Source organism: Melospiza melodia, chromosome 19 (assembly GCF_035770615.1).
Source record: "Melospiza melodia melodia isolate bMelMel2 chromosome 19, bMelMel2.pri, whole genome shotgun sequence".
Classification (NCBI taxonomy): domain Eukaryota; kingdom Metazoa; phylum Chordata; class Aves; order Passeriformes; family Passerellidae; genus Melospiza; species Melospiza melodia.
The window spans coordinates 15,786,233-15,809,344 of record NC_086212.1 but is presented as its reverse complement, the minus strand read 5'-3'; the positions used below and the strand labels follow the sequence as shown (position 1 = coordinate 15,809,344).

Sequence of the window (23,112 nt, the reverse complement as noted above, 5' to 3'; positions counted from 1 at the left end):
TGTCAGTCCTGCTTTAGGGGCTGTGTGCTTGCAAGGGAAGCTGAAGGAATACAGCAGTGCTTCAGAGAAGCTGCCCAGTGCTCTCCCGGTGTGACATGGTCTCTTAGATTTACAATCATAGAACATTAGTCCATAGAACATACCAAAAAAAAAGGTGCCTCAAAGAAACAGGGAATACTCACTTGCTACAAGACTTTCATCCAGCTGCTTGAAAAAAAAGGCAACTTTGTCTAGTTCAGCCAGAGTAACCTGGATGTCTTCCAGCATGGTGCGCTCCTCCTTCTGTAGGGCAAGGCAACAGACACAAATAGGTTATTATCTGCCAGAAGATGAGTGACAGGAAGGTACTATTGTCAGGGGCATGGTTTGGTTCAGGACACTTAAAGTAGAGTGCAGAGCCTTCCATTAGCTCCATCCCAGCTAGAAAATTACCAACAGCTTTTTAACTCTGTGATACAACTATAACCACCCTTTGCTAAGACGTCATTTGATGTGATGCATGGAGTCGAGAGGGTTAAAAACAGAGTAAGTTTGAAAGGATCTCTTTCTCCAAACTTCACAAATGTAAAGAACAGCTTATCAGTTCCTGCAAAATAAATACTGATACCTTCTATGCAATGCAAACAAATAGCAGTTACACACATAGATAGTTAGGACTGTATTTTATAAAAAATCTCCACACTCAATCTACAATGTCTACAAAGAGGAAAAAAACCTCCCTTCTCTATAATATTAGAGCTACTTGTCTGTCTTATGCGTCTCTTTTCTTAGCATTTTTAGAGTTTCAGCAGCTGATCTCCTGTAGCTGGGGCTCATCTGTTCATTAGGTGCAAATTAACCATGCATGCACGGCTCCTCTCCTTAGACCTGGTGCCTCAAGCCCCAGCACCACAGACTTCTCACCACAGAGAGAGACTGAACTCTGTTTGGCTGAACTCCTGCAATACTCAGAACTACTTCACCCGTTTGGGAGATGCATGTCCTCACCAGGGGATGGCAGAGGACACTCATGCTATCAACAGCTGGGCACTAAAAGCTCTCTAAATGCAGTAGTATTATTCCAAATATGAAGGCTGACTGTTTTCTATAGTGTTCTAGTGTGACAATGGGTCCAGCATTTGTGCAGAGATGAATATGCCTAGATAAGGAATAAGGCACTTGGCTGTCAGCTGTGGAAATCCCCAGAGTTTGCAGTAGTGAGAGTCTGAATATGCTGCTGGAATGCAGGTAAGAGGTACAACAGCTCTGGCTGTGCTGAGTGGCAGAGAATCACACATAAGCAGACTCAAGGATACCACAATTCTTATTCTTACCACAGTGGGGGAGAGAAGAGACTGGTAGTTCAGTAAAACTCCAGTGGCTGCTATCTGTTCCAGCCATTTTCTGCTAGCATCTCTGCTGCTCTCTTCATACTCCCCATTGTTGTTGTAACGATAGTTGAGAGCAGCCAGTAACTGCTCCGAAAAGGTGCAAACAGCTGCCACAAGAGACTGAGAGAAGATGGAATCACGTCTCAGTTGTAGCTCAGTATCTGTCAGAGAAGGGGAGAGAAGCATAAAGAAGTCATGAATACACACATCTTCCTTCTCACTGCCAACAAAGTAGTTTATGTGTGTGTGTGTGTGCGCGCGCGCGCACATAATGTTTGGCTTCTGCTGTAGCTTTGCAATGACTTCACAGATAACCTCTCCTTGCTGTGTGACCTGGATGGATAAATAAAGACAGCACAGCTGGCACATGCACATATTGCGAAATTTTGACTGTTCATTACTCCCTCTGCATGCTCCTTCTGACTGGAAAGAAACTAACTATTGGAAAGTAACTAACTCCTTAGTTACAGCCATATCTGGATTGATTCCCTTCTTTTTACACTTACAGGAGCAAGAGAATTATTGAAAGAAGGTCCCCACCATTACTTCTCTCCTGGGCTATTAGAGATTAATCTTCCCCCATCCATCTGTATTTTGTGGGCTTCCCATATGCCTAATGCATTAACTGGGCCCATCCATATGGTACCAATTGGTTTGTTTCTTGGGAGAATTTCCCCCATGTTAATTTTGCTTCCAGTGTGCCTGCCAGGCAGCCACATGCTGGTCAAATCAATCTTGTCATGCTTCAGGGGATTGCAGGCCAGAGAGGCACATGAATAAGTAACGAGTTACTTCCCAGGCACCCCCAGCCCTTCCAGCACGTTCTGCAGTGCTGCAGCAGCCTCTCATTGGCAAGGCACTGCTCCCAAGGGAAAGAAGCTGAAGACATCACTCAGAGGCTTCGAAGGTCTGGATTATTTTTATAAGCACTGAACACAATAGACTGACTAACACACTCCAGGCCCTGGGCCATATTCTCAGCTTAAGGGCAATGACCCTTCTTTCCAGAGGATGTTCATGGAAATGCTGCAGGAGATGGGGCATCCATAGAGAGACACTTTGGGAGACATTTTATCTGCTATCAAAACCCAGCCTTTATGGTCAGTAGACTGGCACACAGCATGGATCGGACAGACTCACAGACCAGCCCTGGCAGAGGCTGAGAGATAAGTTAGAGACATACAAATCTCTGATCTTCGTTCTATGAAGATTTGAGAATCAAGTGTGGCACCAGTTTCCAGTTACATATTATGTTATTTTCAAACAAAAGGACTCCAAGTAAGTGCTACAATTACAAGAAGACTGTGCCCAGGTTCCTTGTAAAGACCTGTCCCTTGCTCTGCAAGTACGTTTAGCATGTGGTAACAGGTTCCTGATGTCTCCAGTGTATTTGGGTTCTCCTTGCACATGTAAGGTTTTCATCTGTTCTTGGCTGTAATTTCAGTATGCCTGCTCAGTTTGGAATGATGACAGAGTCCATGGGCTCAAAAAAGTTGTGCAATAGATCTAATTTTTGCTGCATGTTCTCACCACAGCAGGAAGAGTAAAGGGAAGAAGGGTTCTCTTCCATCTGAGAAGGAGGACTGTACAAAGGAAAAAACGAAGACAGAAAAACCCCGTCTTAGGGAATTCTTGGGTATGGTTTTTTTTTGGTTAAAAAACACAGTCTTAGGGACTTCTTGGGTAAGTTGTTTTGTAAAAAATGAAAACCCCTTACCTGTGCATTTTAACAGGGCCAAAAGAAGCTGATTCTTCCCATCTAAAACAGTGAAGAAAAGAAATGCTGTAGTCAACATTATACCATGGTACATGTGATTGCAGCTGGTCAACAGTTTCCTAATTCCCCCCAAATGCCTGGCACCTGCATGGCCACGTCTATTTACTCTGATAGCCCCGTGCACAGACATGTTCATGACTGAAAAAAACTAAATGTAGCAAAGAATTTTACTGGCTACATGATCCGTTAACTACCATGAATTACTGGAAACAAATTGCATTTGCAGATGAAACCCTAAGGAGGTGATTACTATTCAGTGCTTCACACTGATCTGTAAACATCAGCTTCATCTCCTTTTTCAGTTCAACCAGACTGCAGCGCTTTAGGATGTTGTAATATCTGATTAGCATTCACTTCACAGTTTGGAATATACCAAACATCTCTCTCTTCAATTTCTACAAGGGTTTAAAAAGCACAGGAAGATAGATCAGTCTGACATCAATCTGAGTGGGCTGATGAAATAAAGTAAGGGGGGAAAAGTTCTCTGGAATTGCTGCACAGGTGCCATTTTACCATAAAGCACCAGGACTCTGCAAACCATAATCTGCTGTACCTGGTCCTCTCTAGAGCCTGGCACAGCCTTATTACAAAATAAGTTAAAATTATGAAATCAACTGTTAGATTTGATTAAGATCTCTTCTCCCTGAAGCTAGTAACAAACATTTCCTTATTTACAGACCTTCCACATGTTTCTGTATGATGTCAACAAGGTTCTTGATGCGCAGTGGAAGGTTCCATGGATCTTCCTGAATGCTGGCTTGAATATTATTCCGGCACCTAACTGTGGTTTCTTCCTTCTGTTTAAATTCTAGAAAACATGGAATGTGTTAGCCATTTAAGAAATGCCACATAACTAAGAATGGCTTAGGAGTTAGAATGTGAATACAGATGAAAGCAGATAAGCAGTACCAATGGCAGTAACTGAGAATTCAAAAGATCCTTAAATAGAACTAATAGAGAGGGCAAAACCCATGGTCCCATTATCAGCAGTCTCCCTGCATTGCTTTCAGGACTGTGGGCCCGGCCGACACGCACAGTGCAGGGAGCTCTGCCCCACTCACTAGACAAAGAACCCCTGCTTCCTCTGCCTTTAATGACCTGCAGGCAGCTGTACTGGGTAGGTCCAGAGAATAAGATCAACTTTTTGGCTGCAACTGTCACATCCCGTTGTACAATGAGAAGAATGCTTTTGCCTAATGAAAGCTAACTATTAATTACAGGGTCGAAAATTTATTCTCCATGACTTAGCTATATAGTTAAGCCAAACACCTCATTTTTTGCAATGAAGTGCATAAGCAAACAGAGAACAAAAAAAAATTATGCCAAATAACTGATCCTGGACAGGACCAGAAGAGCATTCCAGGTCCATCCATCACAAAAAGGTGGCTATGGTAGCTATTAAATAGACACTGTGGTCCAAGATTCCATCTGAGTGTAGGCAGGGCTTGTCTGTTCCTCAGTGTGATCAGTTAACTAAAAGACTCTCTCAAAGTTATTAATCTACTTTTAATAAATGAGATTCTGTTTAAGCAAAGTAAAAGAAACGTCTGTTATTTTTTCACTTCATTCCAACAGTGAATGGAAAGGCTAACAGATGCTTCTCAAGTCTACACAAATGTGAACGTGTTCATAGAGATGAGTACATATACCAGAACTTCACAGGAGTTATTTCTGGAGTCAAAGAAAAAGAAAAAGTAGGAAAATATCTCTAGTTCTAGAGTTTGCCACCGTAACTAAAAACTAGAGCCTGCGAGAGGTTGGAGCTCTCACCTCCTGCAGCACCTGAACTACAGCAGGAGTAGTAGAGAATATTTCAGCTTTCAAGTGGGAAAGGAAATGCAGCAAATATTTCAAAAATAAAATCCTGTGTATTTCAGGCAGAAAAGAAACATCCTGAGCCCTAAAAGACCATCAAGACCAAAGTAATCACACTCCCTGAGGAAAAAGAAAATATGGTATCATCTTTTTGCTCTCTATGGGAATTAGTTTTCAAAATAAGTGTTATGTGAGGATGAATTTACTCTGGCAATCATCCATCTGAAGAAAAGCAGAGTAAATAATTAAGCAAACTGAGGTAGAACCTTTGGTGCCTTGGATGTTCAGTAGTCAATGCCTCATCAGCTTATCACAGCACTCCTTCACCTTGAATCTGACTATCCTTACTTTTTTGTACCCTTCCAAATACGTTCACAGCAAAGCGGGAATTTGGAAACTTGTGAAAGGGCTGCGAGAATTGAGCAGCATGTGACAAAAGAGGCTTCTGTGTGTTTCAGGAGGATTGCCCATAAAAATTACTTCTTGGAGATTCAATAATTTCAGTGGTCAGACATGGTATGTGCCTAATGCACGACTGGGTAGACTGCAGAGTTAAGGATCTCTGTGTGGCCATAGCATATATGCTTTCATGTTAAGCTCTTAAGTCTTGGAAATCACATTATTAAACAGTCAATCTATTTCTTTACCTTGCAAACTGTGGTCCATGGGAAAGTGCTTGGTTTCCTCAAAGGCCTTATTTATTCCTGGTCCTTTCAGAAGTGCATTGATTGCATCAACCTACAATTGGAACATTATCGATCAGTGTCAGTAAGACTTGCAGAAGAAAATCTGAACAGAACTCCTGTTGGAAACTGCCACAGCCCTTACACTATTTGTACTTTGGAATGACTGACACATAGCAGTCAGACTTTGTAGCCATGAACTGGCCTCAAGAGCCATTTAATTTAATATTAACATTTAACAACAGCATTTTGCACAATGATGATCTACGTGCTGATGAGGTAAGAGAATAGCAAACAATTCTCTGTGGTTACACATTATAAACACATCTGCACGCTAAACTTGTGAGAACCTCATGAAATCTGCAAATGTGATCAATTTTCATCAAATTACTTGAAGTTTGTCCTTTTTTTTATGAGAGCTTTTTTTCCCTTAGTCTTAAGCCTTAGGTAGGGCAAGTCAGCCTTGCATAAATCACAAGGCAACTTTGATAACACAGATGTGATTCATCAAACTGTCCTGTAATATACTCGCTTACTGTATACCCCAAAATCGCGATAGTATGCATTCCTCAAAATATTATTTCATAACACAATTTAGTACTTAAAATTTCTTGATTAACATTGATAAAGAGAAAGCAATTCTGTGTAAGAGTAATGCTTTACATACCTGGTTAAAAAGGTGTTCCAGACAGCCATGAAGTTTGTCTTGCTTGTCTAAAGGTATTCTCATATCATTGGGAAGCTCATCTCCTAATACAGGAGAAACAAAAAGCTTTGAACTTACAAACATGATCTATGATGAGGCATGGGCACATCTTCACACTGGTGTGAAGTAAACAATGATTGCTGTTTTATCTCCAATTCTTAGGCCAAAATACTCATTATTTTCATATTATGCAAGTGTCCAATAACTAAAGAAACTTACCCCTGCCTAATACCTCTCCCATGTTCCAAATTTACTGTGGTTTATTACAAAGAGGCAAATCTGTATCTTTATGTTCTTGTGATTAGTTTTGAAGAGACCACCAGTGCAAATTAAATATACAAGTGCTTATAACCAGCAAAGACTTCTCAGCACTGCTGAACGGCCGGGCACAAGAAGGATGCCTGTGACCTGTGCACACACTCACCTGATCCCATCTCATCACTGCCCAGGTAAGAGCTGTTGCTCCGCACGCTGGTGTAGGACAACACAGAGTCCCGGTTACTGTTACACTCACTGCAAAGGAGAGCACAGAGGGCACTGAACAAAGGCTGTCCCCACACCCAGGCACCCACACTGCTGTTCGGCTTTATTAGCACTGTCTCCCCAAACCTAGCTCTGTGAAACTGAAATGACTGAAATTAATGACATGTACAACAGACATTAAACAAGGACTGGAGCTGGGCTGCCCAAGGATGCCTTCTTCTATTTGCAGTTAACACTGAATGCTTAATACATCATCCTGCTTCTGTAAATAATGAAAACAGACATCTCCACTAAGCGTTTGCTACCAATTCTATAGTGTTCTAGTGTGACAATGGGTCCAGCATTTGTGCAGAGATGAGTATACCTAGATAAGGACTAAGGCACTTGGCTGTCAGCTGTGGAAATCCCCAGAGTTTGCAGTAGTGAGAGTCTGAATATGCTGCTGGAATGCAGGTAAGAGGTACAACAGCTCTGGCTGTGCTGAGTGGCAGAGATTCACACAGGAATATTAATACTTATGGCAACTACTCTGCAATACAAATCCTTATGAATTACACCTCCAAAATGATCACAGAAAAAAGCCTTGTTGGCTATTGCAAACAAGATACTTTCTTATCTACAATTTGCTTGAGTTTGTAGCTAATCAATGTTCTTTTAAATCAAAACCCATAAAAACACATTCCCCCTCAAGTAACTGCTATCTGTAATATATGCTTAATTGTCTGCCTCTGTGTAATATGGATAAGACAGAATAATGTTTCTCAAACATTTCTCGAACAAATGTTTAGAATTCTGGAACAAGTGACAAGCCCAGAGAGACTGTTTGTGCTGACCCTTTGCTACCCAGAATAAATTAGCCTCAATTACAGAAGTTTAAACTACCGGGAAACCCTATTAACAGGGAAAGAAATAAAGCACATTTCACTCAGAAAGCTCCAAAGCACATGTGCTGATTGAAATCTCACACAACAGAGATGCCCCAGATCTCAGCACTGCAAGTACTCATTCTATTTCTTTATTGACTTCATATTTGCTGTCCTCTGAGGCGATCAATATTCAACCAGACAAGACCCCAAGCAACCAATCTTACTGGCCCTGTCCTGAGCAAGGGACTGGACTGTGCAAAATCCAGAGACCCCTTCCAACACAAATTGTTCCCCTTCTGGAGTCCTGCATCAGTGGCACCTATTGCTACTGGGACAAGTGCCCAACAACAGCAAGTGAAGCATCAGGACTGCAGCAGGAACATTCCAGAGACAGGTCATTCATTCATGAGAACATTCCAGAGACAGGTCATTCATTCAGAGCTGGAATCCTCCCAGCTCTATGGTCTTACTAGAAATGTAAAAATGGCCTATTAAGGACGTTAAATTGCAGCGATCAGACATGGCCACAATTTGTTACCCCACCTATTCTGAAGCTGAGTCTCCAAATGTTTCCCCCTAAAATAGAGAGAATTGGGAATGAGATTTCCTTTGGTAGCAAATATTCCTGGAGAACTAGAAGTCAATCATGTCCCAAAAAGATTTTGAGGCATCTGAATAAACATTCCTGTTTGTGGTTTCAAAGGGCCATTAAAATAAAAACTCAATGTCCATTTCTGTTTCTCCATGTCTTAGACTTCCAGGAAAATTGGCTGCAGAACCAAGTGTTAATACCAGCTATTATAAGACCAAGCAGTCTGAGAATTCCACTGGACTTCTGTAGTTTCTGGCTACAGGACACAGAAAGTGACACTAGACCTAATTATTTAATTTTTTTCACTTTTCTAGATGCCTTAGTATTATGGCATTATTTTGGGGGAACTATTTTTGCTGTGTATGTCTCCAGGGCAATAAATATAATGAATACATCAGTGAAGTGAATACTCTACTAAGTGAATACTACATAACCGACTGACTGGAAAACAACCTGTTTGTTGAATCCATACTGTAATGAGAACTTTGAAACACAGTACTAGTAAGGTACAAGTGGCACAATCTTCAGACTGACCTGTAGGAGTCTCTGAAACTCATTGTGTCATGTCCAGAGTCTTCCTGGTCCTCCTCAGAAACTTTGAAACAGACCTTCTTGATTCCACCATGCTCAGCTTTGTCAGGATCACTTTCTTCTGTTCCCAGGGAAGGTGAGGATGTGTCCTCAGTAGATGGTGGCTCACAGGCACCACCTTCTGTAGGTTCTGTTATGGTGGACAAAAGTCTGCAGAAGCACAACACAGAGCTCTCAGTCCCACAAATGAATTGTCACAACTAAGGCTAAATGCAGCTATGCGAAATCAGAGCTACCTTTGTAAGCACTTTACATAGATTACTACTCAACATCTGATCTGAACATGCTCTCACTTTGAGGCCATTCTCCCTTGTTCTGTCACTCCAGGCCCTTCTAAAGAGTCTCTCTTCATCTTTCTTCCAGGCTCCCATTAGGTATCGGAAGACTGCAATTACGTCACCCCAAAGTCTCTTCTCCAGCCTAAGAATCCCAATTCTCTCAGCCTTTTCCCATAGCAGAGCTACTCTGACCCTCTGATCATCTCCATGGCCTCCTCTGGATTATCTCCCACATCCTTCCTGAGCTGGGCACCCCAGAGCTGGAAGTAGCTCTGCAGGTAGGGTCTCACCTGAGCAGGGCAAAGGGGCAGATTCCCCTCAGCTTCACCCGCTGCCCACACTGTGGGGCTGAGCCCAGGACACAGATGGCCCAGGACTGAATGATGCTGTCGGTGCACACTGATGGCTTATGTCCAGCCTCTCAGCCACCAGCACTCCCAAGTCCTTCTTGGCACATCTGCTTTCAGTCCCTTTATTCTCCAGCCTGTCCCGACTTGGTGCAGCACCTTGCACTTGGTCTTGTTAAACCTCAGGAGATTCCCATGAATCCCAGTTACCAGAAGGTCCTGTTTCCAAAGGTACTCTACTTCTATAAGGTGAAACATAATCACTGTAACCATGGTGGCCTGACAGTCCTCACTTTCTTCCTCCAAGGCACTGGATTTCTCCTCCTCAGCTCACTGGCTCTATCCAGCAGCCACCACCCTTCTGTATACATGTTGAAACCAAGGGTCCATGTGCTTTCCACTTAGGTGAAGTTTTGGTCATGTGCTATTTTTGGCAGGGATACAGTTAATTTTTTTTCCATTGGCTGTATGGGACTGTTGTGGATTTGTGCTGAGCACAAAGCTGATAATACAGAGATGGTCTTGTAACTGCTGAGCTAACACAAAACCAAGGCCTTTTCTGCCCCTCGTAGAGCCACACTGGGGAGGGGACTGGGGTGTGTGGGAAGACTGGGAAGAGACACAGCCAGGACAGGTGATCCCAGCTGACCCAAGGGGTATTCCAGATTGTGTGACACCATGCTCAGCATATAAAGTGGGTGGAAAAGAAGGAAAGAAGGGCTATTTGGAGTGATGGTGTTTGTCTTTCCAAGTCACCACTGCACAGCATGGGACCCTACTCTCCTGAAGGTGGCTGAACACCTGCCTGCCCACGGGAAGCAGTGAATGAATCTCTGGTTTTGCTTTGTTTGCATGCACCTTTTGCTTCAGCTGTTGAACTGTCTTCATTTCAACCCTTATTTCTGCCTTAAGACAGACAAAATCTCAAAGGTTCTTGACAACACATAGATTCTTATTTTGGAATATACAGTAAGCAAAACAGTGGCGTCAAATTCAGATAGACTTTTAGAAGCAAAAGACAGTAATACAAACACTAGTGGATCTGCCCAGGAGTAGAAACAAACAGCAAGGACTTGTCATACAAGGGCAGGTCTGAAGAGGCAGACAGCTGGGGCTGACAACACAATGTGCTTTTGGAGATTACTGCCTCAATATTATAAGGATTTCTTTCCCCAGTGCATATAGGATTTTGTACTCACTTATTTATCTGAATGACATACTGCTTCATTTCCTTCACCGCAATGTCTAGTTTGTTAAAAAGATGCAAGTAGGAGTCCTGCATCTCCCAATCTTCCTGTTTCAGCAGAAAACTGAGTCCCCTTTCTTCCCAAATTGTTCCTCCATTCTGCTGGCCAAAGCTACCATCAAGATCTCCATCTTCTGTGGCTGGACATCTCCAAGATGGTGCAGCCATAGTGGTGATGCAATGTTGAGTATATGAGACTGGATTTAAGGTACCTACTAAACATTAAAGGATCTAGTTAGTATGGCTCTCACAACTTTCTCCACTCCATCCTAGTGATGATCATTTAGGATAAGTGGAGTTCTGACAGGAAAAACTAAAATTTCACTGAACTGTTTTATATAATGACATTATATGACAAAATCATTCTGGAAAAATACCCAGAGAAGTTGGGCTTTTTTTTCTGTCATGCTAACTAGATATTTTGAATTTACTGCAATTCAGAAACTGGCTAGATTATGGAAGTAAAGATCTATGTTCACATGTATACTCATACAGAAAACTTAGAAGCTCTCTAAAAGCATTTGTTGAGAAGTTAATGAATTTGGTTTCTCAGGAATCAGTCTATGCTATTATTCAAGCTCTACAGACATTTACACTTACACACACACATACATATAAAGGAGTAGGATTCTGTCCTTACAGAAGATAAATTAAGTATTTTTCATTTAGAATTGCTGACAGTTTTGGTGCAGTACTTTGCTACCTACCTTAGCTCATATTAAAAATCCTACTGCCCAAGCAAGCAGGGGTCCGTTACAAACCTCAATTTGAATAGTCAATGCCATTGCTCAGAAAGTTGGTTAGTCTATAGTTCCCTCTTCCAAACATTCCTGCACTCTGACCGTCACAAAGCAATGAATCAGAAGCATATTAAGTCAGATCATGATTAAAAAAAATGCTGGATATAAATAACCAGACTGTAGGAGAAATGCTGCATAGCAGCAATTTATCAGATAACAAGATCCCCTGACACAGTAGAGACTTTCAACTCCACTGCATGGAATTTACTTAGTAATGAGAGTAGAAAGCAGCACTACAATGTGATTGACTTCAGTTTTCCCCCTGAATGAAGCACTAGCACTGCCATCAGCCCCTGGTCACTTTTGGTCAGCAAGTCACCTCTACTAAGGGCAACAGCACCCTGGCCATGTAACTACCATGAGATCATGCCCAAAAAGTTGATCTAGCAAAAAAATGGCACCTGAAGCTCCTCTATGCTTGAAGCCATTACTTCTTAACAACACAAGAAGGTTGTCATTTAACTATAAAATTTTAAGAAGAAAGGGTACTGGCAAGACTATGTTTCCTTGGAACTTGTATTTGACCTTGCTGAGCAGTGGAAACAACTAGCCTTTTAAACAGATGAAATCAGTATGACTTGGAAGTTAATTATCACCTTGCTCTGGATCAAGACCAATAATAGAAGGTTTCCGTCCAATGCGAATACTGAACGATCTCCCTGCTGAGGTAGTGCTTTTGGGGTATGACACCTCCATGAGGTTAATATGGCAGTTGGTGGGGCAGAAATCCAGGCTGTTGAGGGAATGAGGTTCCATAACAGCTTGTTTGAAGGCTGGGCTCACCTTTGTTTTCAATTCATCTGCAAACTGGGAGAAATAAAGTAGGTGTGTGCTACTGCACTTTCAAAAAAATTTGAAGTAATACAGACAATTCTTTTCTCTTCCCAGAAATCCAGGAATTCAGATTTCTGCTGCAGCTGGAATAACACATTTTAAAAAAGCTCATAAAACAACAAAGGAAAGCAGTTAGCTATACCTCCTAGCACTCTCTTTTCAAGCAGCTCAGGTAACTGCACAAAAAAAGCACATACTCTTTGTTTGTTTACATCATGATACAATGTAGTTACATTCATGTTAAATAAGACATTCACCAATCCGTTCTGATATTTATTCATTAATACAGTGGAAATTAACCTGCAATAATATGTCTTAACTCACAGCTCTGACAAGCAGAAAGGAGTGATTTACAGACAAGGTATTTTCACTCAAAACTTGCAATTTAAGTAACTTGCAGAACTGTTCTCAAGCCTCCAGGATACCCACCTCAGAAACAATTTGGATTCATTAATAAAGAATACTAAGACCCACTTAACACAATGAAGTATTGTTTCAAGACTTCACCAATAACTAGTACTGTTGTACCTCTTGGTAGCTTGTGAGCCTCCTGCTAATGCTTTCCAGCTTAGTGTCACAGATTTGCCGGAATTCATACTGGGGCATGGTGGCCACAGCACTGCTTAGGGATATGAGCCTTTCGCAGTTCCTTACGAAATGACTGTCCTCTGCGGCAAAGGCCTCTAAAATCTAAACAAAAAGACAGGATGTCAATGGTATGAGTCCTGGCAGGGAGGGAAAATACAGTTCTCTTCCACTCGGTGAGAGGTGAAGTCCCATGGTTGAATAAAGCTGCCTCCAGAACAAGCTGCCTTTATTACTGCTTGAGAACCACTAATGTGTCTAATAGTCAGAGTCATCTACCATTCCTTAAAAATGTTTAGAATCAGGGAAGTGGATCCAAATATCCACTGCCCAAGTTACCTGCTCTACCATGCTTCCATGGGACATAACAACAACATTACTGGGATGTGACAAACAGTCACTATTAGCTCATTTTTGTCAGAGATGACCAAGCCACTCAGCAGTCTCTGCTGCTTTCCAGTAGCAGCAGTTCTACCCAATTCCTGTAGCAACCCATCCAGTTTCTCAGGTGGGAAAAAGTTGCTTGATTTTCTTGCAAGGTAAAGCAAATTCCTGCCTGAAAAGATTGATCTTAAATATCAGCTGAGTGTATGCTGCCAGGTAGATAAAAGCAAGAATTCTATAGCTGAGGGCTCCCCTCCATCTCCTCAACAGCTGAAGTCCTGGAAGTACTTGCTGATTACTCATACCAAACAAGCTATTGTAACTCATTCTAATGAATAAAACTCTAAGCAGGGCTGAGAAGACCAATGTGAACCTCAACTGAAGTGCCAAGCCCACAGAGGCCTATAATAAGCTATATTATTGGTTTCCCATTCTGTTTAGGCAAAAGCTGACCATGTGTAGTTTTCCGTACCTTCGCAGTGAGAATGAAGCAACCTTTTGGTTCCACAATTTTCTCCAGGACAAAGGATTTGATCCCTGCACTGCTAACATATTCATATACCACCCCGTGCTCCAGGTGGGTGTTATCCACAGTGAGGCTGATGACCGGGGTTTCTTCACCAATGACCAGCGGAGAAATTACAGTCTGTGGTGTCTGGGCTGGAACCAAAGTAAGTCATTAGACACGTCTGGCAGCACATGTGAACAGAGGCCTGCCCAGGCAAGAGAAACCTGCTGAGAAGAATATTGAATGCAGAGACACATTGGCTCAAAGAATGTCTTGAGCTAAGTGCTGCTGGAGACTGAGAGAATATTCTTAGGAAGACACTCGCTGTTGGCCATTAATGGAGACAGTGACAAAATTTTAGATAATACACATACTCCAATCCCCATTCTGATGTTCTTCCATGTATGCGTGCACATATCCACGCTCAGGACACTACTTCTAGTTCTGTTCACGGATCCTAGCAGAAGCTTATAAGGGAAGGGAAGCATGTAATCTCTGAGTCCTGTTGTCTGCAGCAACTCTCTGGAAGACTGACATGTGAGGCAGGGACGTGGTGAGGAGAAAACATTTTTTAGACAAAGCAGTTCTATTGTCACTAGAGACCAGATTCAAGTTCCAGTCAAATTGAGATTTGCCAGGGAGTTGCTCACACACTTCTACCACGGCACTGCTCCAGCTGTTCCACTGCTGGAACACTCTGTGACAGTGAAATTACCAGTATCACCAGACCTTACACGGGATCCACACACACGTGCATCTGTTCCCAGAGAAGTTGCCAATGGCATTCAGAGAGTCCTGTCTCAGTCCTTTGGATTAAATTTTGCTTTAGTAGTCTCTATTAACATCTACTTTTCTGAATAAGCCCTCAACATGAAAGTAGACCTGTTTTTTGAGCTATGCTTTCAAAAGTTGGAGGAAATTCACCCATACCTTTTCCTGAAACAGTGGTAACATGCCTTGAAGACTTACTCCAGATCAAAGTAATTTAACATCCTAATTTTTCATCAAAAATAACAGAAAATGTGGATTATTTTAGGTGGAGCTACTTGCAGATGTTCCCTCTCCACCAGCTACTGCTCATAAATGCATGGTTTGCAGGGGCTACCAAAAAGATTCTAAAAATGCTGACTATCTTCATTCCCATAACTGGCTGTCTTGTAGAGAACAGAGAGTCAAAGGTGCATGATTTCTATGTGCATCTCAATTTTTTCTTCCCCTGAATAAACCGCAGCAAAGAAATATGTCCTCTGGCAGACCTCATTCAATTACAAAGCTTTGCTAAGACAAGAGATATTCTACAATAATAATTATACCTTACATTTCTACTGTGGTTTTCCTTCTGAAAGCCCCTGAATTGTCCCTAGGTTTTCTTCCCCCATGAGAACTTTTACCTGATTCCTGTTGGCTGCTTTGAAGGGGTTCCAGTTCTGCATGTCCTTCTAGTGCAGAGTTGTCTCTGCTGGAGCCCAGGCGACTGCCATTCAAACATGCAGGGGATGCTGCTTGCTGAACTCTGTCCTCTTCAGCATCTTCATGTGTTCTGTACACCCACTGGTACAACCCCTTTCAAGAGATATAGGCTTCAGCTAGGACCTCAAAATGCCCAATCTCCAAATATCTGGACTACAGAGGTGAATCTAGCCATCAATTCTGTGTCTTCTAAGTAGGCTGAAATACCAACATTACCCCAGGTTTTCTCTGAACTTCAGAGAACATAAAATTTAGATCAATAGCTGGGTAAATTTCCATGGTTAGTAACAGTTAATAATTTTCAGTACTGTATGCATGAAATGGCTTTCATATTATTTGTAGGTGTTTTGCAACTATGGGAAGATGGAATCAGCCCCCCTCAGTGATAGCAGGACCCTGGCATAACAGCAAATCAGTCAAAACAAACATGTAGACATTCTTTTTCTGACTATTTAGTGAGCATAAAAACACAGGAACAGAGGAGGGCAGAAGAAAGGTGGGAATTAATGTACTTCCTTTGAGGCTGTGTTCATACCAGTGCTTCCTGCTGCCTGATCCTATAGGCTGTGAAGTGCTCCAGAACTTCCTTGTAATTTCCATGTGTTGCATTATTCCCATTAACTTTCAAAATACACTGCCCTGGATGAAGGCCTACGGCTGCAGCCTCAGAACCTGAAAATTAACAGGAGAGAAGTTAAACAGAAATGCCATCTGCCTATGGATGAGAACACTGGAAAGTTTGCAAAAGCTTTCCAGTTAGAAAAAGTAAGAAGAGCTGGGTCAGTCCTGTCATGCCTTTGCTACTATTCAGAGAGCTTTGTTGTGTAAGGATAACATCATGTGTCTATCCTTCATGTTTTCAGCAGTGCTGGCAAAAACAGCCATCTCCTAGGTCTAAATGTATTCATGCTAGAAATTTACATTTCTGTGGGAAATTGTTTGGGATTCTTATATGGGTCTCTTTTAGCCTTATGGTTACATTAGCTACGGTCTTGCTCAAGTACAAACTGTTGTATTTTTTCCAGCCTCTTGCACCTGGAAGACAGAACACTTGCATGCTACACAATTTGCTACACAAAAAGACTATGATGTCAAATGTAACTATTCTTTTCCAGGCAAAATCCGGAAAAAGAACAATGTTCCTAGCTGCAACTTGCAGCTTGCACTCCAAACAGTGAAAAAGTGGTTGCAGGTGCTGCTATAAAATGGTGTAATAAATGTGTGTCCCTGGAAACACCATCTGTGGGTGCTGCCAAACTTAACTGCACTCAGCTGGAGATACTCATTTGTTCTGAAGGAAGGAACTGGTGTATGTCTAAAACCTTGTATTTTCTGCATCTGCGTAACATGAAGATTAAAGCTGTGCTTTGCTTGTAGCTAAAGGTAAATATGTCAGGCACAGAAGTAGAAAATATCTCTGTCGAATTGCATTTTCTCCTTTTAAAAAGATCAAGGTGAGCCTTTTGCCTCTTATACTGGCAATTTGTAGCAATATATCCTGTGTAAGGGAGAAGTAGTCTCCAAGTATTATGTCATACTTTGTGATGTCTAGATTGTGTTACAGCTTGTCTACCAACCTGCTGATCCTACAGCACCTTCAGAACCCAGACCCAAATTGTGGATGACTACAGGTAAAAACATTGAGGAAGCCACAGACAGCATGACCCTTCAACTTTTTCTCAACCATCTCAGTTTTACAGGCTTTTTCTCCCCTGTGGCTGTTAAGCTTTACCTTAGTAGCTTCAGAAGAAACAAGGGAAGGGTCACTAAGCAAGTCCACTTCTAGCTTGCAAGAGCTAAAGTGAAAGTGCCTTCTAAAGAGTCCATGGTACTGTGCATTGCAGCATTCAAGTTTCTTCCACTGTGGAATTAAACTATTCCTTGTATTGTGTTGATGGGATTAGAGACCCAACATTCAGTTCAAAAGAATGATACCATTTGTCTTAGAATCTATTTAGGTGATAAGCAGTTTGAGGCAGAAAATCTCTTTTGAGGCAGGATATCTGTTCTATGGTTATGTGAATGTGATTCTTGTCTGTTACAGGTTCTTGTCACTTATGGTCACTAAATGTATCAGGATTTGTACAGAACAAGCTAGACAATGAAACCTGGATGTATCTTTGTTGAAATATATATATATATACACACACAAATACCCACACTTTATATACACACGTCTATCTATTCAGCTGTACTCCCAGCTTAACTGTATCACAGGGTTTCTACTTACCTCTCCCTACTGCGTGAACGTATGGTGGTGCTGCTCCCCGGATCTGAAAGCAAAGCGCTCCAGGACAATCTGGGATTTTAATAATCCTGAAGATAAATAATGGAGAAGAGAAAGCATGGTTTTCATTTAGGCTGCCAGAGCTCTGGGCAGTTCTTAACAGCATCTTTCCTTAGCATTCACAAGTGGGTTTGGATGAAAGCAAGCATCCACAGCGTTTACAAATAAATAACAAATAAACAGACCTGAAGAAATATACTCCATCTTCAATCTCCAAGGCGGATATGAGATTCTATTTGTTAATTAAAATTTGTCACTTCTTAATTTATTACATCTTTAAGTGAATAAACATTTGACAGAGACTTTCTAAGGCATTTATATTCACTTCCATTTCTGTGCAAACTTCAGTGCAGCTGTGCTGACCTATACCAGCAGAGGATTTTTTCCCACTAAAAAAATTTAAAAAAACAAAACAGACTGGACAAGACATTCTGGACTAGAATTCAGCAACAAATGTTCACTGAGATTTTCAGTTCTATGGATTACAGACGCTTACAATACACAAGACACTAACAGAGCCAACTCTCATTATAAGAAACAATAATAGACTGAAAAACTGTAAGGGCTGATATTAGTAGTCTCATCAAAAAATAAGCCAAGCTTCAATGAGTGGAAATTGTTTTCCCATGCACATAATAGAGTATGAGAAGCTTCACACCTGAGAAAGAAAGTCAATCCTTGCAATTCAATTTTGTTTGCAGACAAGGAAACCAAAAGTCATCTGTAGTATAAAGAGAACACATACCTACCTCTCCTAGCAGCCCAAGAGTCATCACTAAAAACAAGCCGTGACACTTGTACCTCTCATTTCTTTCATGCTTTCCTATTGAGTGGCTTCTGCACAGCGAAGTGTTTACACAGGTTTCACTACAACTCTAGAAGTACTACTTAGTAACTGACATTTCTCAATAATCTTTTCTCTCTGGCCATTTTGGCACTTACTCCTTTGCTTTGGTGGCTACCAGAAGCCTAAGTGGCCTTCGTGAGCAGAAGGACTGGGATAGGATTGTTTCCACTTCAGCAAATGGGCGTAGGAATACTAAATCCTCATTGATGGAATATATCTTTCTTCCTGCTTGCAGGCCAGCCATCTGCAAAGGGAACAAACACCACAGAGCACTTTGGATCACTGGCAGCAACACTGAAAGCTCAGGCGCTAATGTTCAACTGTTCCCTACTTATGGACATTTCTTGTATTACTTTCACATGGAATACCCTATAAGTAGTGTTGGTTCATCAAGTCACTTGTCACTCCCCCTTAAAGTTTTCTGCACTTACAGAAGAAAAAGGTATTTCGCCAGTATCTTTAGAAATATGCCACTCTACAGATGTACCTTAGTTTGCAATGGATATATCTTACTAGTTTTCTGCTACAAATTTTAAACGGACTATTAAAATAGGAGACTATAAAAAAACAAGGGGTGGGGGGACACAATTGAAAGCTAGGGTCCCATGATAGAGTTGCTGTGATACCCAGTGAGACACAGAAGTTTGACTTCCCAAACCCCGGGCACAGGAGCTGTGGGCAGTTTTCAGCCATCAGCCTTGCAAAACCGACCTATAGCCAGTCAGCAAATGTAACCTGGTTTGAAGTGGTGATAAGAACAGTCTCTGCTTTAAGTGAAGTACTAGCTCTTCATTAGCTTAAAAAGCCATTAGATTTTGACTTCAATCCCTACGTTTTGCACCTAACTTTAGTTATTTGGCAATGGTCACAGTTGCAATGACAAGAGTGAGATCCCCTACTGTGCCCACTGGACAATAGCCTCAAACATACCCCTTGACGATCTCTACCAGTTAAAATGTAACATAGCAACATTTGGACTAGGTGTTAGGTATCAAGGAAACAGTAAAAATATTATTAAACCTTCCAGATTATAACTGCTTTATATAATTTCAAGGTTCAGCAGTTGAGGTTCCTCATAAATGTGGCAAACCCTTTTCTATTCTGCCTGGAATCCACTGACAAGTTTCTTGACTTGAAAAAGGAGGTCCACACAGTACTAGTCTCACAGAGACTCTGGCTCAGGAAGATGCAGATTTAGTTCTTTGATGGACCAGTATTATTAGATCAAATTCAAAAGACGGGCTCATGGTCAAAGACTATCTTGAAAGATCAAGAAAAAGATTCCTTAGAAAATGGTGTGCTGCCATTTTCCTCAAACACAATAGATCTGTAGGCTATTCCCCAAGCTTCCAGCCAAAAAAAGGGCAGAGGATTACCTGGCAGGCAATGGTTCAAAGCACAGGTTTAGATTAATAACATTTTTGGTCAACCTGTGTTGATTTTGAGCACTAGATAAAGCACAAGTTTGGTTTCTTTGGTGACCAAAAATGAAACGAGAATCAGGAATACTGAAATAATTTCATTCTAACACCCAACTTCAGTTCAGAATTCCTTCCCATGTGACATTTTCAACTTGCTAAAACCAATCCATCCACTTCAGCTATTTCCATTAAGCAAGTAATCCAGGAGTTATTTGTAGTCCAAGGAGTAACCAAAAAATTTTAATGCTGACATTCAAAAATTCTGTAATAGTTAATTAAAAGTTAATTAATAGTTAATTAAAAGTCCAGGACTTTTAGTTAGAAGCTCTGTCTTGTGTGCAAATGTGAAACCCTTGACAAGTAATTTAGTCCTCTCTTATCTTCAGCAATGTAGCTGTGCCTTATTTTGGTAAACGGAAGATGACACTCTGTCCTTCACATAAGAATTCTGCAGGGCTAAATGGGTGATTAAGAAATACTCAGATCCTAGGACATTTGGGCCATCTTTGTGCTTCAAAGAAACAAAGCAAATATATTCTGTAGAACTTCTAAAAAATACCATAGAGAGAAATGACTGCATGCTTTTTAAGGGAAAACACATATCTAAAAATACAGCTTCCATTGAAATAAACCTGTTTCCCCATTAAACATCTTTGCTATCCCAAAAGAATGTTACTTTCCTTCCCTCCTTAAATGAAAGTTGCTAAGGAACCTGAGGTAAGCTGTCATCACACAGATACTGCTCTCATCCTACCACTTACCAATAATTCAAGTCCCCCAGTAATGCCAAAACACTTATCAATTTACAGAAACAGCTTATTACCACGAATTGTAGAAGACAGCCCTCTTCTATTAGCTGCCTTTAAAGGAAACAGATTTTAAAAGGATGGTTTGTAACTTTTCTAAGTATTGAAACATTCTTAGATACCAAAATAAGAATGTGAGGTCCTACCTCAGCAGAAGACTCTCGTCGAACTGACTTCACCACAATTGCTTTATTCTTTTCTTCTATGTCAAATCCATAGTCATCTTCTTCTGGTAAAATCTTAAACAGAGCACAATATTTACACAAATTTATGCCTCATAAATATGGAGTTCACAGAAAAGGTGAAGACTGGAGATGAGAAATTAGACTTTTCACTGCAAGCCACAACTGATCTGGACTTCTGTTTTAAGATGCAAAGTGACTACCAGATCATTTGGTCTGATTGCCTACAAAACATGATCCATAAAATTTAATCTTAGTCATTTCTGCATAGATCACTTAATGTATATTAAAGTAGATTTTCCAGAGTTACTCAGGTATGATCTGCAGTCTTTAAGAATTGAAAAATCTATTCCCACCCTTGAGAGCTTTTTCCAATGGTTAATCAACTCTTCTTTTAGAAACTGCATTTGATTTTAACTCCTAGTCCTTCGTCCTTCAACAGATCTTTCACTTCTGGATTACGGAATTCATCATTATTCAGTATTTTCCATTGGTGAATGTACTACAGATTGAGTGCAGTTATTTGTTTATTTTTCAGAATACATCCCATCTACCTGATAATGAATGATCTGAGTGCTTCTCAGCTATCAGTTTCACGCAAAATGCAGATCTCAGGCCCACCTTTTATAGATCTAATTACACACTACACAGTTCTAGAGCATAATGGCAGTCTGATGGCTAAAATTCTATCTAATGATAGGACAATTGCTGACATCCATAAAACAGGCACATAGGCTTTGTGTAAGGGAAAAAACACCAACTCCATACCTTGTGCTCAGTTTGCACCTTACATGGTAGACAGAAGTCTTCCTAATTCTTGCTCCTGAATTTCTGCTTCCTCTTGTTTGCACTGAGGTCACACAGACTCACCTTATACATATTCTTTAAAATCATATCAATCGTGACAAATATACATTTCATTCATCCTTTTCTAGTAGTTTATTAACAACAGTAAAAAGCTTACTAACTCACTTCCCATTACTGAAAAATAAACAAAGCCTAGTTACTGGCAAATGCACAAGTGGAAAATCTAACTGATAAGTATCTTGCATTTGAGTAAACATTATGTATTTAAGAATCATCTGATAAAACAGAACTGATTTAAGAGGAAAAATAAAGCTACTCAATCTAGCATGGAGGAAAACAAATTACTCAGAATTGTTTCCTTGCTTCTGATGATTTTTGCACTATTATAAATACTGTCGTTTTTCCTTTAAAGTCAATTACATCAGATTATAAAGGTCTTTTAATGGGAAATCACCTAGAAAAAAAAAATCCAAGAACCAGAATAGTTCTGTCCTGCAGGACCCACACAGTCAAGTTAAAATAGTGTATAGCAAAATTTCTGGGGAAAAATCCTTATCAGGTGATGTTCACATTAGAGGATGCACAAGAAAGCAAAAGGACTAGAAGTTAAGTTTGCCAATTTTGGCTATTTTTAAGTATTTTCAGAAACAATGCTAGTAGTGCTTGTTCAACAAAGGACTTTGGAAAATCAGCTAAATTGCTGGTTAGATTTTTTAATGTTGCAAGTGGAATGAGTTTCAGCCCAACACAACATGCAATTTATCAATTCATATTTGAGATTAAATGGAAAATTTCTGGACTACCTCTCCTCTCCAATTTGCACTTTACATTTGAAGGGAGTATTCAGATTCTTCTGCTGAATTTTAAAAGCATTTGTGAAATAGACATTTAAAAACCTGGAGGCTTTGATATGCCTAATTTCAGCTGCCATATTTCTTACCAGAAGATTCTTTCCCAGGATGTTTTCCACAAGCTTGAAGTCATTACGCAATTGTTTGCTCTTGGAACTGGTGCCCTCCATCTCCTCATCAGCATAAAAGCGGAAATACAAGGATTCATCCTTAAATTCACTTTTCTCCAGGACTGAAAATTAGATATATGAAATATATATGCATTTACATGGAGAAAAAAAGAGAGAAACAGATGAGAAAGTTAAAGGAAATTCTAAATATTTCCCCCATCTTTACAAAACACAGACCTTGATGCATCTCTATCAGCCAGTTCCTCAGCTCTGTATTTTTAAGCTAATTCTGTGTTTTAGGACAAGAATTTTCCTGACAGTGCATAGTAGCTCATAACATGATGCGATCTCCCTGGCATGCAGAACTTACATAAAATGCTAAAGAACCTCTTGGAAGGAAGATGCTACTCAAGCCTCATGCTCCTTTCCCACATCCAAATGAATATTAAAAAACTATAAAAGGAGC

The 23,112-nt window shown here is 40.7% G+C and overlaps 1 protein-coding gene across 1 annotated transcript in view; it reads right to left on the bottom strand.

Moving 5' to 3' along the window:
- Positions 1–23,112, bottom strand: part of PREX1 (phosphatidylinositol-3,4,5-trisphosphate dependent Rac exchange factor 1) — a 114,388-nt gene that overhangs the window by 7,760 nt on the left and 83,516 nt on the right. Inside the window, exons 16-33 of the mRNA XM_063172680.1 lie at positions 22,626–22,768; positions 20,843–20,935; positions 18,565–18,713; positions 17,566–17,651; positions 15,871–16,007; positions 15,257–15,428; positions 13,830–14,017; positions 12,917–13,078; positions 12,151–12,361; positions 10,708–10,969; positions 8,827–9,033; positions 6,776–6,864; positions 6,313–6,395; positions 5,610–5,700; positions 3,827–3,955; positions 3,088–3,129; positions 1,314–1,531; positions 183–282 (exon numbers count right to left, since the gene is read on the bottom strand). Of these exons, the coding sequence (XP_063028750.1) occupies positions 183–282; positions 1,314–1,531; positions 3,088–3,129; positions 3,827–3,955; positions 5,610–5,700; positions 6,313–6,395; positions 6,776–6,864; positions 8,827–9,033; positions 10,708–10,969; positions 12,151–12,361; positions 12,917–13,078; positions 13,830–14,017; positions 15,257–15,428; positions 15,871–16,007; positions 17,566–17,651; positions 18,565–18,713; positions 20,843–20,935; positions 22,626–22,768 (2,562 nt within the window). The remainder of the gene's footprint in view (positions 1–182; positions 283–1,313; positions 1,532–3,087; positions 3,130–3,826; positions 3,956–5,609; positions 5,701–6,312; positions 6,396–6,775; positions 6,865–8,826; positions 9,034–10,707; positions 10,970–12,150; positions 12,362–12,916; positions 13,079–13,829; positions 14,018–15,256; positions 15,429–15,870; positions 16,008–17,565; positions 17,652–18,564; positions 18,714–20,842; positions 20,936–22,625; positions 22,769–23,112) is intronic.